Source organism: Etheostoma spectabile, chromosome 12 (assembly GCF_008692095.1).
Source record: "Etheostoma spectabile isolate EspeVRDwgs_2016 chromosome 12, UIUC_Espe_1.0, whole genome shotgun sequence".
NCBI lineage: Eukaryota > Metazoa > Chordata > Actinopteri > Perciformes > Percidae > Etheostoma > Etheostoma spectabile.
Window position 1 is genome coordinate 3,125,651 of NC_045744.1, and position 14,875 is coordinate 3,140,525.

Sequence of the window (14,875 nt, forward strand, 5' to 3'; positions counted from 1 at the left end):
TGTGCTCTACAAAAAAAGCCTCAAGGATCATTAAGGTCTGCCTAGAAAATGTTTCCACCATTTTGAATTTTCTGTAAAATACATTTTTGAGATCTCCTCCTACACCGTAGCTCCGATCGCCACCAAATGTTCAGTGAATCATCAATGGATCAAGCTGGTGTAAGCAGTTGGTAAAGCATGTCCATATCTCAATTACTTTTCAAGTTATTGACCAATATACTTCAAAAAGGGGCATAAATAAACATAAATCAGCAACCGTAAAACCAATCATCACAGAACTCTCAGGGTATGTTCAGATAAGTGCCCCAGATATACCCAGACATTTTTTTATACGTACACCACTAGTACCCAAACCCACAAAACTCCCAGGGTATGTTCAGATAAGTGCCCCAGTTATACCCAGACAGTTTTATATACACATGCCACTAGTACCCTAACCCACAAAACTCCCAGGGTATGTTCAGATAAGTGCCCCAGATATACCCAGACATTTTTATATATGTACACCACTAGTACCCAAACCCACAAAACTCCCAGGGTATGTTCAGATAAGTGCCCCAGATATACCCCGACAGTTTTATATACATATGCCGCTAGGGGGCGCTACAAGCACAAGATAAGTGATTGGCATTACACCCATTTTACTATAAATCATATATTCATGGTCCAATCATCATACAGCTCTCATGATATGTCCTCATAAGTACCTGGACCACGCCCTGAAAGAATTATTCAAATTGATCACCAGGGGGTGCTATAAATACAATGCAGAAAAATCCTCACATTTTAGAAACTGGATTGATCAAAACAGTTGTCAATCAACTACGAGATTAATCGGTTAATCATTTTCAGCTGTAGTAACCTGTAGGCCTTTATGTTATTGGGAAGTTGAATTTATAATAAAACATGTTTCAAATAATATATTTTGTGTGCAAAAAGCTTTATTTGTAAAGTAAAGCTGACACATTAGTGGAGTAAAAATGTAGTGTACATAAGTACAGTACTTCTGCGGTCTGTCAAACACATACAAGGGCATCTTGGACCTAAATGTTCACACAAGTGCACACAAGGAAATTCAAAATGTCCAAATACAACATATATGTTACGTATGATACATGTATCCACTAAGCACTTTCTTACAGGCGAGTCATACTAAATGCATTTTAATCACAATCCATCTGGACTCTTCCATTGTTATCTACACCTACTGCCAGGTTTGCGCCGTCTGCGTGCAGGTCCAGCGAGGACTCCTTGGAGAGGATGAGGAGCCAGCAGTTGAGTGACAGGTTCAGAGCTGCGAGGTTAGAGGCTGCTCCCGTGAGGCTGACCACTCCGGAGATGTCGTCCTCTTCTCCCCCGCACACGTTCAGGGCCCCCAGGGGCCCAGGGGCGCTGCTGTTGCTCTGCATGCTTCTGCAGAGGGAAACAAGGGTTCAAAACCAGCTACGGCAGCGTTCCCGTCTTCTTCGCGGCTAACTTCCAGGTGAGGACGCATAAATCCCCATCTCCTTCGTTCTGGATGAAGTTCTGTTCAAAGCCTCAGAGTTGCATGAGTTATCCGAGTTATTTCTAAACCTACTCGGATCGTATCCGTGTCAGCCTACTTGGGAGAGTCCTGCTGAAGTCTGTCGTGATGCAAACGCATCTTCTGACGCTGACAGCAGGCTGACGCTTTTATACTCGCTGCGCTCTCCTCCACCGCTCCATGGCGCACTCCCGGAGCGCGCACGGAGGCTGCAATATCTATTACTGCTATTGATACAAGGATTATTACAGTAGATACTGAACATTAATGAAACTCCAATAGATACATATGTTTTTGTTAAACTCTTATTGAGCCACTTATGTGCTCCGTTTCCAGTAAAAGATTCAGAAAGGGAAATATTAGCAGTCTGATGCACTGCAAAAAAGCGTTTTCTGAATTGTCTTTGCTTATAGGTAAATGATTATTGATGCTCAGAAAACATGATTTCCAAAGTGTGTTTCTGCTTAATTTAAATTGTGAGTATTTCCTATGCTATAGGCTTGCTATTCATTGTTTTTCCATTCCATTTCCCTTTTGGATGGAGCCAGCTAATGTTATGTCCCAGTAGCACCTGTCATATTTCTGCATATGATGTGTAGGTAAATGACTCAGGAGGGTGTTTTCAGAAAGGTTTCCTTAGCCTTCAAGGTGTTGTCACAGAGCGTCTGAAATGATGCACATCAGAGGAATTACAAATTAGATTTCAAACAGCTTTCAGTCTTTGTGAGGGAGCTGTGGAGAGATAGGTGTGTGTATGGGGGTGTTTGTGTGTTTCATTTTCATTCTTTATAGGTCACTGTCAGTTTTCACACAATGCACCGCTGTTGTCAGCTGTGCATGAGTTAAGCGAAAAGGAAAATGAGAATTTCAGGGCCACACTTTGTAATAATAGGGTTGTTTTCTTGTTGTGGAGCTTACCATGTGTGATCATTCGCCTCTACTTTGTCAATTGGTAGCTGCTAGATGAATTTGGTTTTGAGTTCATCTTTCTGTTTCACACCCTAAACAGTGTCAAGAGTCATTTTCTCAAATCCAGCCTGGATGTGGTAGGACTCTCTATAACATCAAGTGATCCTCCTTTGTCTTAATTGATCCGATTTAAGGTCCATTCAAGCCAACAGGAAGCTATTTATTCTCATCCCTGTTTCTTTGTCCGGCTCTATTAGCAATCAGGAACGACCTGAAAAGAAAACAATTTGTTGCCATTTCCCTTTAATGTTTTACCAATACTGAGATGGATGGGAATGCAGACACGGTTAGTAGCTCTCAGTGTTCATTTGCATTCTGCTAAAGCTTTCTAAGACTCTTAATGAGGTAATTTAATTCTCACTTAAGGTTCAATTAGGTTTTTGTTTGTCACGGCACCTAAAAAACAACGGGAAATGGATGGAGCTATTCCTCCTGTCTCCCCTTAACTGTGTCTATAGTCAAGCTGAGGTTGTATGTATGTGTGTATGTGTATGTGTGGAAGCAAACATAGTACAATACATAGATTATGTCCAGATTTTATAAATGGAAGGATAAAGACAGAATATTATGAATAAGAATCAAAATCCTTACTTTTGTCTGCTGGCTAAAGTTAAGCCTTTTCTTAGCAGGCACGACCTAGAAAAGGCCATTCATGCTTTTATCAGTTCAAGGTTGGACTACTGTAACGCTGTCTCTGTGTGTGTGTGCGTGTGTGTGTGTGTGTGTGTGTGTGTGTATGTCGGTCTGAATCAGACATCCATCTCACTCCTTCAACTTGTGCAAAATGCCGCAGCTCGCTTTTTAACAAATACATCTAGACGTGCACACATCACACCCCTTCTCTACACCCTGCATTGGCTCCCGGTGCGTTTTAAAATAGATTTTCAGACTTTATTGTTTGTTTTCAAGGCTTCATAGAGTATTTGTCTGAAATTTTAACTTTACGGGAGCACAACCGGTCACTGTGGTCTTCAGATCAGTTGGTTTTAGAAGTCCCAAGGTCCAGGTATAAACGATGAGGGGGTCAGGCTTTTGCAGTTGGTAGGTCCAAACTCAAATCATATCTGGACCATTTCATTCTTCTGTCTCTTTGTGATCTTTTCTGATTTGACTGTTTTCTATGTTCACTCTTTCTACTGTATGATGTGATTTTACTCATTCTGTTAAGCACTTCGGATACCTGCTGGTTGCTGTAAAGTGCTACATAAATACATTTTGATTGATTGATTGATTGATTTTGCCAAAGTAAGTTATACTAACGAGGAATTTGTCTTGGTGGACGAGGCATGGAATTAATAATAATAATAAGTTTATTTGATCTAGCACCTTTTACAGACTAAGTCGCAAAGTGCTTCACGTGGGAAACATTTGTAAAAATACAGTAGGGTCCAACAGAAAATAAGCAAGGAAAGAAAGAATTGAAAGAGCAATTAAAATCACTTCAAAGATTAAAACCTAAAACCCAAAGTTACAAATATGAGTTAGAAGCAAATTTAAACAAATATAGCGCTCCTGATAAAAGTTTGTGTGCGTTAATCTACAATGGTGCTCATAAGTTTACATACCCATGCTTAAATTGACTAAAAAGAAGAATAAAAAAATCATGTTTTGGAAATTTATCTTAATGCCTTAATTAAAAAATTAGGTAAAATCCAACCATTAAGGACACCCATTTTCTTTGTGAATGAATAATATATTGTAAATAAATAAATGTTCTTCCTTAAAATACAGGGGTCTTCTTAGTCTTCTTAGAAATCCACAGTGATGGAAGAAGTATTCAGATCTTTTTATGAAGTAAAATACCACACTGTAAAAGACTTACAAGTAAAAGCCCTTAAATAATAAGTGTTACTTAAGTTTAGATATGTGAGCATCATCAGGAAGATGTAATTGAAGCAGGGCTGTAGTCAAGACCACCTTAGTCGAGTCCAAGACTAGTCCAAGACCAGGACTAGTCGAGTCCAAGACAAGACCAAGTCCAAAGAGGTTTGAGTCCAAGTCAAGACCGAGTCCAGGACAGAAAAAAGGTCTTTCACTTTCCCTCCGATATTATAATCAACATAATAAAGACGCCTGGACTCGGTCCAGACCAAAAGCCCAAAAGCCATATCTGGTAAGACCAGTGGCCGAGACCGAGACAAGTCCGAGTCAAACTACTAGCGAGTCCGAGACAAGTCAGAGACCATAGAAACACGGTCTTGAGTCCGGACTCGAGTCCAAGACCGGACTCGAGTACTACAGCCCTGAATTGAAGTATTAAAAGTAAAAGTACTTAACGCATATAATGCAAATAAAACACATCTGTCACTCAACTAAGAGTTTACTTGGCTAATATTTTCAGCAGGACTTGTAGGTCTTTATATTGTTGGGTAGTTTAAGTTATGATAATAAATCTTGTATTTTATAAAGTGCATGTGTTTTGTGTGCAAATTTTTGTAAATTGCAAAGTAAGTAGTAAATAATGCTTTCAGATGAACGTAGTGGAGTAAAAAAGTACTGTATTTCTCCCTGTGGGAGTTGAAGTAGAAAGTGGCATGAAAAGACTCAAGTAAAGTACAAGTACCTCAAAATTGTACTTAGGTACAGTACTTGAGTAAATGCACTTATCACTGGGAATCCAGACGTGGGCAAAAAATTAAATATTAAATATCTTTAATATCCAGAATGTAGTTAGTAAATGTTTGACCACTAGATAAATGGAATAACCTTGATTCATGCAATATATGCAGTATGTATCACAGTATTTTGCTCCAGCTCATGATTGCCGAACTTAATATTGTTCTGCCTCTCTGCTCCAAAGTCCAATAAATCACAAATTGGTAAACAAAGCTTGCAAGAATATCTGATTAATGATCGTTTTCTCCCGACCTGATTCTCCCTGCAGGTAGCAGCAGCAGCTCTCCTCAACTCTGACATGATTAATATTCTCATAATCAGAGTTACCTTTATGCCTTTTTATCACACCTCCGTGATACACCCCTTAAAGAAGTCTGATTAATAATTTATTTCTGACACCCAATGTGGGGCATGTACTCGTTTCTAGATTGGGTTTGCTGAAATTGTAGGTTTTTTTTGTTTTGTTTTTAAATTGTAAAGATTTGTATTAGGGACATGAACAGATATTGGGAAGAAAACAATGTTCTGGACATATTGTGAGAGAGAACATTATGTCAGGTGTTGCCCCCGTGAACCAGAGACATCAATGGTGTGTTTTTAATGGATGGACTCCATGTAACAGATGGCAGACAGTCATTATCCCGTAATTGCATTAAATAACAGCAGGCTTTGCACCATTGTTTAGAGACCAAGGCACTTTGCTTAGCCAATTGTATTTCCATAAATATAACAACAACTAAGTCTGTTGCTCTAAAATTGAGATATAATATCCATTATGTTTTTAAACCCCGAGCCCACTTCTTCATATTGATAGCTGGCCTTAAGCGGAGCTTATTATGACGTCTATTGAAGTGATAAGTCATGCAGCAGCTTTTGCTCGATGTCATTTATTCTTTGTTGCCAAATCAAATTGCCTCATTATGACATATGGCATTACTCTAAAAAAACAAATCCTTTCAGGAGCTTCCAAAACTCGCCGGAGGAAACATTTTAATGATCTCGTGCCAGCATTGCACTGAACTGTTACAAAAAATGCACAAACTTTTTAACATATACATTAAAAGTAAATAATAAAATAGCAGTGAATATACATTTGTGTTGTTGAACAGATCCTACATGTCTGCATCTTGCAGTAGTATATGTATAATACATGCTCCACCAGGTTCCTGAGGCTCCAGTTTCCAAAACAAATGGAAAAATGACGCCTGTTTGGATGAAGTCCTCACCGGCCTCCATCTAAGTGAGCACATCGCAGTTAAATCTTTTAACTAGCGGGTTGTGTGTTGGAGCTGATGCCAAAGACAACATAACGCCTCACTCAGTCTGCAGTGAGGAATAGATGCCGAAAAGCAATCGAGCTGCTCATTTAGATGCTGCGCCTGCAAGCAGGTCTGCTTTCCCTTTAGCTAAGTCTTTCCTTCTGGGGGTCCCGAGGAGATCAGCGATTGTCCCGGTGCCTGTGGTGCTGAGACAATTGGAAATCTGCTGCAGGGAGACCTGTCCATCAGCCGGCACAGGGCCTCAAAGCCCCTGGAGACGGAGAAGAGAGGAAGAGGAGCAGCGTCTCGCCCTTCATCCATGGATTGCAAGGTGCGGGACGGCACTGGGGGGGGGGGGGGGGGGGGGGGGGGGGAGGAGTCAGTGTGTGTTTGTGTGTGTTATAGGGAGAGAAAGTGCCAGTGTGTGTATGTCTACACACCTTTGGTCTGTGTGTACTCTTCCTGGCTGGGTTGGCTGTAGGGGTCTGGCTGAAGATTTGAGGATATGAGCAGGGAGAAGGAGAGGAGCAAAACCTGGACATGAATAAAGACGGCAGGACAAAAACAGGCCAAGCACAGGAGACAGAGGACAGAAGAAAAGGACAGAAATCACAGGGAAAGAAGAAATGACTCATTAGGCATGGCCTACATACAATTTGGCACAAAAGATGAGCGCAGCTGCTAATATTCTCCATTTAAATCTTAAAGGTAATCATAGCAGTAGTGGAGCACATTTGTTAAATAAAATACATAGAAACAGATCAAATAGAATAAGACAGGTACAAAATACACAGGTTAGGCACTGTAGTGTCCATTACATATCACTACCTTTATCTATTATTATTCAGTTGTTGCAGATTATGCTGTCTAAGCAAATTCCCAATAGTGTAAATCAATGTAATGTGTTGTGTATCTCACCATGATGCAGGTCCCTCTGTGTGTTGTTTTGCCGGAGGTGTTAGGAAGGAGACCCTGTAGCCGGCTTAGCTGCTCCAGCAGATCACTGCAATGCAAATACAGACAGGAGACTGTGTAAAATGTTCACACAAGGGGCCACAGGTTGGCCTAATTATTTCAGCGGCTGTGATCACTGGCAAGTAAAAGGCATTACTTCAAAGGGTCCTTTGGAGGGTTGGTTTTCTGTGTTGTGAGATTGTGCCTTCAAGGGATTGCGACGATTGAAAGAAGGTGCTGAGCTGCATTTATGGATTTATGGAACTGTTCTTTAAGTGTGCTATCAACCTTTTGCTAAACCCCTCCCCTATAACAGTGATTGTCCAATCATAACTTAACCCCCGTACCAGGGGATGGCTGTGATTGGAAAAGGGGGTTTACAACCAAACCAAACACCATATATTTAAACTAATACCAAAAGTAATACCAGCGCCAGGACTATTTTTTTTTTTTATTGTAAAAAGTAGCTATGATATGGTGCTACAAGACTCAAGCTGAAACTGAATGTCTCAGGCAAAATCAGCAATGACATTATGACATATTTCTCCCTTTTATGATAGTAGCTTAGCCATGATGAAGGGAAAGGATATCATGTATGTAACCGTCAAGGGCATATATAAGAAAAGGTCAAAGGTGCTGCCAAATCTTCCAGCATGGGGCAGCTGTGGCTCAGTGGTAGAGCGGTTGCCTGCCATTTGAAAGGTTGGTGGTTCAATCCCTGGCCCTGTAGTCCCATGTCCTTGGGCAAGACACTGAACCCAGAGTTGCCCCCAATGTGCGTGAGTGTGTATCTGGTGAGCAGGTGGCACCTTGTACGGCAACCTCGTCCACAGTGTGTGAATGTGTGTGAATAGTTCCTGTATGATGTAAAAGCGCTTTGAGTTGTTGTTAAGACTAGAAAAGCGCTATATTAAAACACGCCATTTACATAATACCAGTTTACAGAGTCAGCTGGCAACTGCATTACTAACTAAACCATGGCGCTAACATTAGCTTAATTACTAAGCTACAGCTGATCAGATTTGCCAGTGTTATCATTTCAGATGGAACAATATTGGTCCTTCTAGTTTCTCTGCTCTACATCACTGCTGATTTCATGTATGTGATGGGCGTTTTCCAATTTGAACTGGAAAAACCCAATTGAAAGTAACAAAAAGAGCAATCATTCAGGAAAATTATCAGTAGGTGCAGCCCTTGTTGGCTGATTTCAGGACTCACTTGTTGGTCTCCTCCAGCTGCTGGACCCTTCCCTGCAGCTTGAGGTTGTAAGCACGGCATGCAGACATCCTGCAAGAAACAGAAGAGAAAGAGAGGGGAAATAGAGATAAAATGAAGGGTATCATATCATGCTTTGTTTCTCTCTTTGCCAATATCTGTCTGAGTGTTCTTGCACCCCATATCCAGTGAACCCTCCCACCCCCTTGAGTCACACTATGGTGGTCATCTGACTGAGCTGAGCCATGATTAATAGTACCTGGTTGATACGCTGCTTGCAGCTGGTTTCATTTCCAACTAAATACTGACTCTGCTTACTGGGAGTGACACTCTCATCATGAAGCTTTTGTAGTCTACAGACAACAGAGCTCATGCTTGAATGGGATCTCCATAGCTCACTTGGGGGGGGGGGGGGGGGGGGGGTGACCAAAAGGCATGTAATCCTACTGTGATACATCAACCAATGTGTCCCTGAGCAAGACACTTAACCCCTAGTTGCTCCAGAGGCGTGCAACCTCTGATATATAGCAATTATAAGCCGCTTTGGATAAAAGCGTCAGCTAAATGACATGTGATGTCATGTTATGTCATGTTATGTAATGGAAGCTCATAGGGGACTTAACTAAAATGATAATGTAAACTTTCAAACGAAAATGTAATTCACAATAGCATAATACTTGTCCTCATATGTATATGTGTTATTTAAATCACTAAAATAAAAATGCTATAAAGCAGTTTGCTTTTTAGTTTTCAATAACTTGTATGGGCGTTCCAGGACCATAATAAACTAAAAATGTAAAAGCTGTTGATTTTCAAAGACATAACCTGCTGTACAGTGGATAATATTACAACATGAATTCAAATTTAAAAATGCAATACAGACAATGTAGCTTACGTTTCTATTTAACCTAGCAATATCTAAGTCACAATGAAACTTAAAATACATTTTCTAACCATTTGAAAATGAAAAGGAAAACTCCATATGGCATATGCACCTTTGGTGGATTCTGGTTAGAAATTGCATTTTAATTTTAATTGTGACTTAAATTTGCTTGCGCAAATGGAAAATTAGTTACTACACTGTTCATATTGGATTTTAATTCAGCCTTTACATTTTCATTTTAATGTGGTCTAGAACACCCATACAAATTGTGAATATGTGAATTTTCATTCAGAAAACCCAGGCGTGGAAAATTAGAATACTATTGTTGAATTACATTTTCATTTCATTTTCAGTTTGTATTAACTTTAATTAAGTCCACTATGGGCTTCCATACCTACCCTGCTGTAAGCACACTAGCAATCACACTACCAATTTTGCATGCTCGGGTATGTTTATTGCTTCAGGTGGAAAACACTATGGTTCCTTGGTTCTTAGATTACCACACGTTGGCCACAGCTTGTCCATCATTAGAGCCCAAACTCTCTTACTTTATTCTTTCTACCTCTCTGAGTTCCAATTCAGATTCAGAGGACGCCACTCTTCTGAGATGAATCACCGATGGCTTAGTTGAGTCCAGTGGTACTATCATCTAAAGCTCAGCATGGGTAAAATCAAGCAGTCCTACAAATAACAGGAGGGGACGCTGATTATCAAACCTGGACCGGTCTGAGACACCGAATCATTGCTGCGTTGGCCATTTTTTACAAGCCCTTCAACATATTAATCAAACAAGCACTACCACTCTGCGTTGTTTTGCGGAGGTGTGATGGGGAGGAAGAGCCAACATAGGGGAGGCAGGCAGGATTAACAAATGTGGTGACAAAGGCTGGCTGTGTGATAGGGCTCATTCTGCACAGCCTGGAGGCAGATGAAGAGGAGGAGGAGGAGGAGAAGAAGGACTAAACTGAGCTCCATCTTGGCAAAACCTCCTGCCCCTTTATTGTGCGATGATCTGCACAGCATCTTCAACTTCTGCCTAATCCCCGTTCCAGCTGCACCACAGAGCGGTTCAGCTGCTGGTTTGGGCCGCTGGCCATCATACTCTACTGCAGGGGTCTTCAACGTTTTCCAGGCCAAGGACCCCCAAACTGATGGCGAGATGGAGCGGGGACCCCCTAATTATATATATTGTATAAAATTGTGTTATATCAAACTGGTCCTATAGTGCCATGTGTGCATTGATGACTGAGAGACATCTTCTGCCTCCATTTATCTGTTTACTACAGTGTGTTGAATTCATGTTAATGTGGATTTAAAGACATTTCAATTAGTGGAAAAAATTGCAGGGGGGGGGATATAAAAAAAAGTCTAATCAACCAAAACTTCCGCGACCCCCATGCAGACCCCCTGTTGAAGACCCCTGCTCTACTGGGTTTCTCTCACAGCTGCACTGTTTATGTCCAATTTTCTGGTTTTGCTAGAACCTCCTTACATTCTTTATTTATTGTGTGTTAGTCCTTACCTACCTATTTCATAATATTCTTTTACAAATATGTTTGCTACACTAGACATGACTATACAAGACATTGGCTATATTAGCCCCACATAACCTGGACCGTGGTGGTCATAACATCTGCATCTTACATCTTATGACTTATTCCCTGGTACATAATGTTCTTATTCTTATTTAGTCAGTCAGTTTACAGGTTATTATGTTTATATTGTATGGTCAAAGTCAATGTTTTTATCATGATCTACTGCACTGTTCACTTTTTCACTTGTTCACTTTTTGCACTGTCATCGTTACACACAGTCTACAATAGTATCTCACATTATTATGGTTGTTGCATTTCTGTGAATTTTTAGTTTTTAATTTTTAATTTTATTCTTAGGTATGTGTTATATATATATGTGTTTGTTGTGTTATGGTTTTCTTGCTACTGGATGCCTAAAATTTCCTTAGGGATGAATAACGTATCTATCTGTCTGTCTGTCTGTCTATCTATCTATCTATCTATCTATCTATCTATCTATCTATCTATCTATCTATCTATCTATCTATCTATCTATCTATCTATCTATCTATCTATCTATCTATCTATCTATCTATCTATCTGTCTGTCTGTCTGTCTGTCTGTCTGTCTGTCTACTAGTCCATATGTATATGGCAGTCACAGAATGTAACTTAGTACATTTACTCAAGTACTGCACTTAAGTACAAATTAAACATACTTTACTTAAGTCTTTTCTTTTCACGCCACTTCTACTCAAATACATTTCAGAAGGAAATATATATTTTTTATGGATCAACAGGTCAAACTCTTAGTTGATTGACAGAGCTGGTTTGATCCTTTCTAGTTTCTAAAATGAGTATTTTTCTGCATTGAGTACTTTTACTTTTAATGCTTCAAGTACATTTTCCTGATGATTGATGACTTTAACTTAAGAAACATTTCCAATTCATGCCTTTTATTTGTAATAGAGTAAATTCACAGTGTGGTATTAGTACTTTTACCTAGGTAAAGGATCGGAATACTTCTTCCTCTACTGGTATATGGTCACAATCTAAAATATGTTTTGTTTACAATCAGCAAAATTGCAAATGCAGGAGATTGAGACTGTTAATTTAAAATGTTGATCATCAAAAATATCAGTAGAGAGTTGAAGTCAAAATCTGCAGCGTACTTTGTCTTTATATTCTAAACAAACTCTGTTGCTGTGAATTTTTCTGAAAGGAAAACACTTGCTTCATCAACAATGATAAAAACAAAAGTTAATTTGACATTTTCTTCTTTACAAATGTTCCATTCCTAATCAAGTGTATGTAGAGTGATTCAGTTTGGAGCACAACAAATGACTAGAAATAGAAGTTTCATTTTCTAGGCCAGTGTATGCAGAGATAATATCGCTGTAATGAGGATGCAGAGTGCACTGGGCTCCTACCTTCCCTCCAGATTATGAACATATTCCCTCTTCTTCTTCCGACTTTCTTGAGCTGAGCGCTTGTTGCGGATTTTCCGCTGGATCTTCTTCAAAACCCTCTCTTCAAACTTGTCAGGGTGATGAAACACACGGGAGGATGGGGACAAGAGAGAATCAAGAAGAAAAGGGCATTAGAGGAGAAACTAGGTTGGAGGGGGGGAGAAGGGGGGGCGACAACTGGCAGAGATTGTGCAACTGGGGATACAGATTTTGATGCATGTGTGTGCCAGAGAGAGGAGGAAGTGTATGTGTGTGTACCTTGGACAGGGGCAGTTTGCTGGGTAAATTCACCCCTTCTTTAGCCAGGAGCTTCTTCTCATCCTCATTAAGGACAAGCTCTTGCAAGGAATGCTGGGGGAATCGCTGCGCCTGCGAACCAGATGGACAGAATATTCCAGTGACTCTGCAGTTTACCAAGAGTGGAGTGGAGTTACCATTGAAGTGGAGCAGCTCTTAAAATTCTCTTCATTTTGTGCAAACTGTTCCCTATAGCTCTCAGAGTGGGACAGGTCATAACAAAAAATGTCTCTCTGTTTGATTTATTCAGAGGACTGAGACTGAAATGTTTTATTTAATGTCCCCATTGGTAAGAAAGTCTAACAAGTCTCTTTCTTTTACAGAAATATTCTCTCCTTACTGTCTGTCCCGGACTGGAAAGCAGCAGGTCTTTCACCGTGAGAGCCTTACTGGACGACAGAGGGGGGGTGTGGTTCGTGGTGAGGTAGTGTGCGATGCCCAGCTGCTCCTGGAGGACGTCGGACTCCCAGCCTGCACACCCAACAGATCACACCAGCAAAACAGCAGGTGAGGATTCACAACATTGCCCCCATACCATTTATACAAAAACCCAAACTATTTCTGCTTTTGGAATGGACCTCTGTGACTTCAGCACCCTGCTGTTCTTTACAAAACACTTTACCAAATATATGTCATAGCCCACTTTATCTGTGTTTGATATATATTTTTGTTGTTGCAAATGTGGTGTGCTTAGTCAATTTTAAAGTATGTTAGCACTGAGAGTTCAATAATCAGCGATGTGAAAGGGACCGTTGTTCAAAAGCTATCCTCGTGAGGAATTGCTCTATGGTGGCTCTAACCCTAACCCCAACCCCCTAACCATAACCCCCTAACCCTAACCCCAACCCCTAACTCTAACCATAACCCCCGAACCCTACCCCCTAACCCTAACCATAACCCCCTAACCCAACCCCAACCCCCAACCCTAACCAAACCCCCAACCTAACATAACCCCCTAACCCTAACCACCTAAACCCAACCATAACCCCTAACCCTAACCCCCCCCCCCCAACCCCCAACCTAACCCCCAACCCTAACCCAGACCCTAACCATAACCCTAACCCTAACCCCAACCCTCAACCCAACCCTAACCCCTAACCTAACCATAACACCCTAACCTAACTAACCATAACCCCCTAACCATAACCACCTAACCCTAACCATAACCCCCTAACCCTAACCCAACCCCTAACCATAACCCCTAACCATAACCCCAGCCCCCTAACCAAACCCCTAACCATAACCCCTAACCCTAACCATAACCCCCAACCCAACATAACCCTAACCCAACATAACCCCCAACCCAACCATAACCCCCTAACCATAACCCCCTAACCCTAACCCCACTAACCCCAACCCTAACCATAACCCCCTAACCCTAACCATAACCCCCAACCCTAACCATAACCCTAACATGCACTGATCTAATAATTTTAATGGTATGTGTACTTTTTATCCTTAGGGGGAAGTAATTCAAACAGTATTTTAGTACCTTTAAATGTTATTTTCAAAAGTAATTTATCTCAAATAATGATTTTAACATATTTAAATAGAATTTATTTTAGTTTGGGACACCGGGCATTTTTTTTATCCACATTACTCTTATTCTCTTTCTATACATTTATTCATTTAATCATTTTATATATCTATATAACTCTTTTTTTCTTTTTTCTTTTATTAATTATTATTTATTGTAATTATGTGGTAGTGTCTCAGGTTGAGGAGCCGAGCAGGAGCGGGGGAGACCTTTCATTTAAAGTTTTATTTTCCCGCTGTCCGTCCTGTCCGGTGGTTCTTTTACCCTGCTCTGAACATTTGACCTTTTTTTAAACAGCTTTTTAGAACCAAGCCAGGTTTTTTAAAGAGGTTTTTAAGTGTTTTATTCACACCGGTGGTCCCTTTGTGCCCGTGCCCCTCGCAGCGCCCATCCAGGGCGCTACGTTTCTACCCTAACCATTGCCTAATCCCTTGCCTTCCAGCTGGTGCTGCTACTTTCACCTGTTAAAATAATTTGCTCTCTAAAAGGACAGAAACTGTCAAGATGCTCAGTTAAAGCACAAATGGATAGATTTCATGTTAAGTGAATATTTTAAGATTTTAAGCTTGTTTTTAAGGCCTTAAATGGTTTGGCGTCATCTTACCAGGCTGATCTCTTATGCCTTCATTCTCCAGTCA

At 40.5% G+C, this 14,875-nt stretch overlaps 2 protein-coding genes across 3 annotated transcripts in view; both read right to left on the reverse strand.

The window, feature by feature from the left end:
- LOC116699492 (relaxin-3 receptor 1) overlaps window positions 1–1,796 on the reverse strand; it is a 4,312-nt gene extending 2,516 nt beyond the window's left edge. Inside the window, exon 1 of the mRNA XM_032532111.1 lies at window positions 1,209–1,796. Within this exon, the coding sequence (XP_032388002.1) occupies window positions 1,209–1,409 (201 nt within the window). The 5' untranslated portion in view covers window positions 1,410–1,796. The remainder of the gene's footprint in view (window positions 1–1,208) is intronic.
- A 4,237-nt stretch (window positions 1,797–6,033) lies between these two features.
- Window positions 6,034–14,875, reverse strand: part of LOC116699092 (cyclic AMP-responsive element-binding protein 3-like protein 3-A) — an 11,623-nt gene continuing 2,781 nt past the window's right edge. For both annotated transcript variants that reach the window (XM_032531486.1, XM_032531487.1), the window contains 7 exons: window positions 13,041–13,171; window positions 12,662–12,772; window positions 12,365–12,471; window positions 8,542–8,610; window positions 7,288–7,372; window positions 6,810–6,903; window positions 6,034–6,713 (listed from right to left, as the gene is read on the reverse strand). In XM_032531486.1, coding sequence (XP_032387377.1) covers window positions 6,517–6,713; window positions 6,810–6,903; window positions 7,288–7,372; window positions 8,542–8,610; window positions 12,365–12,471; window positions 12,662–12,772; window positions 13,041–13,171 — 794 coding nt within the window. In that variant the 3' untranslated portion in view covers window positions 6,034–6,516. The remainder of the gene's footprint in view (window positions 6,714–6,809; window positions 6,904–7,287; window positions 7,373–8,541; window positions 8,611–12,364; window positions 12,472–12,661; window positions 12,773–13,040; window positions 13,172–14,875) is intronic.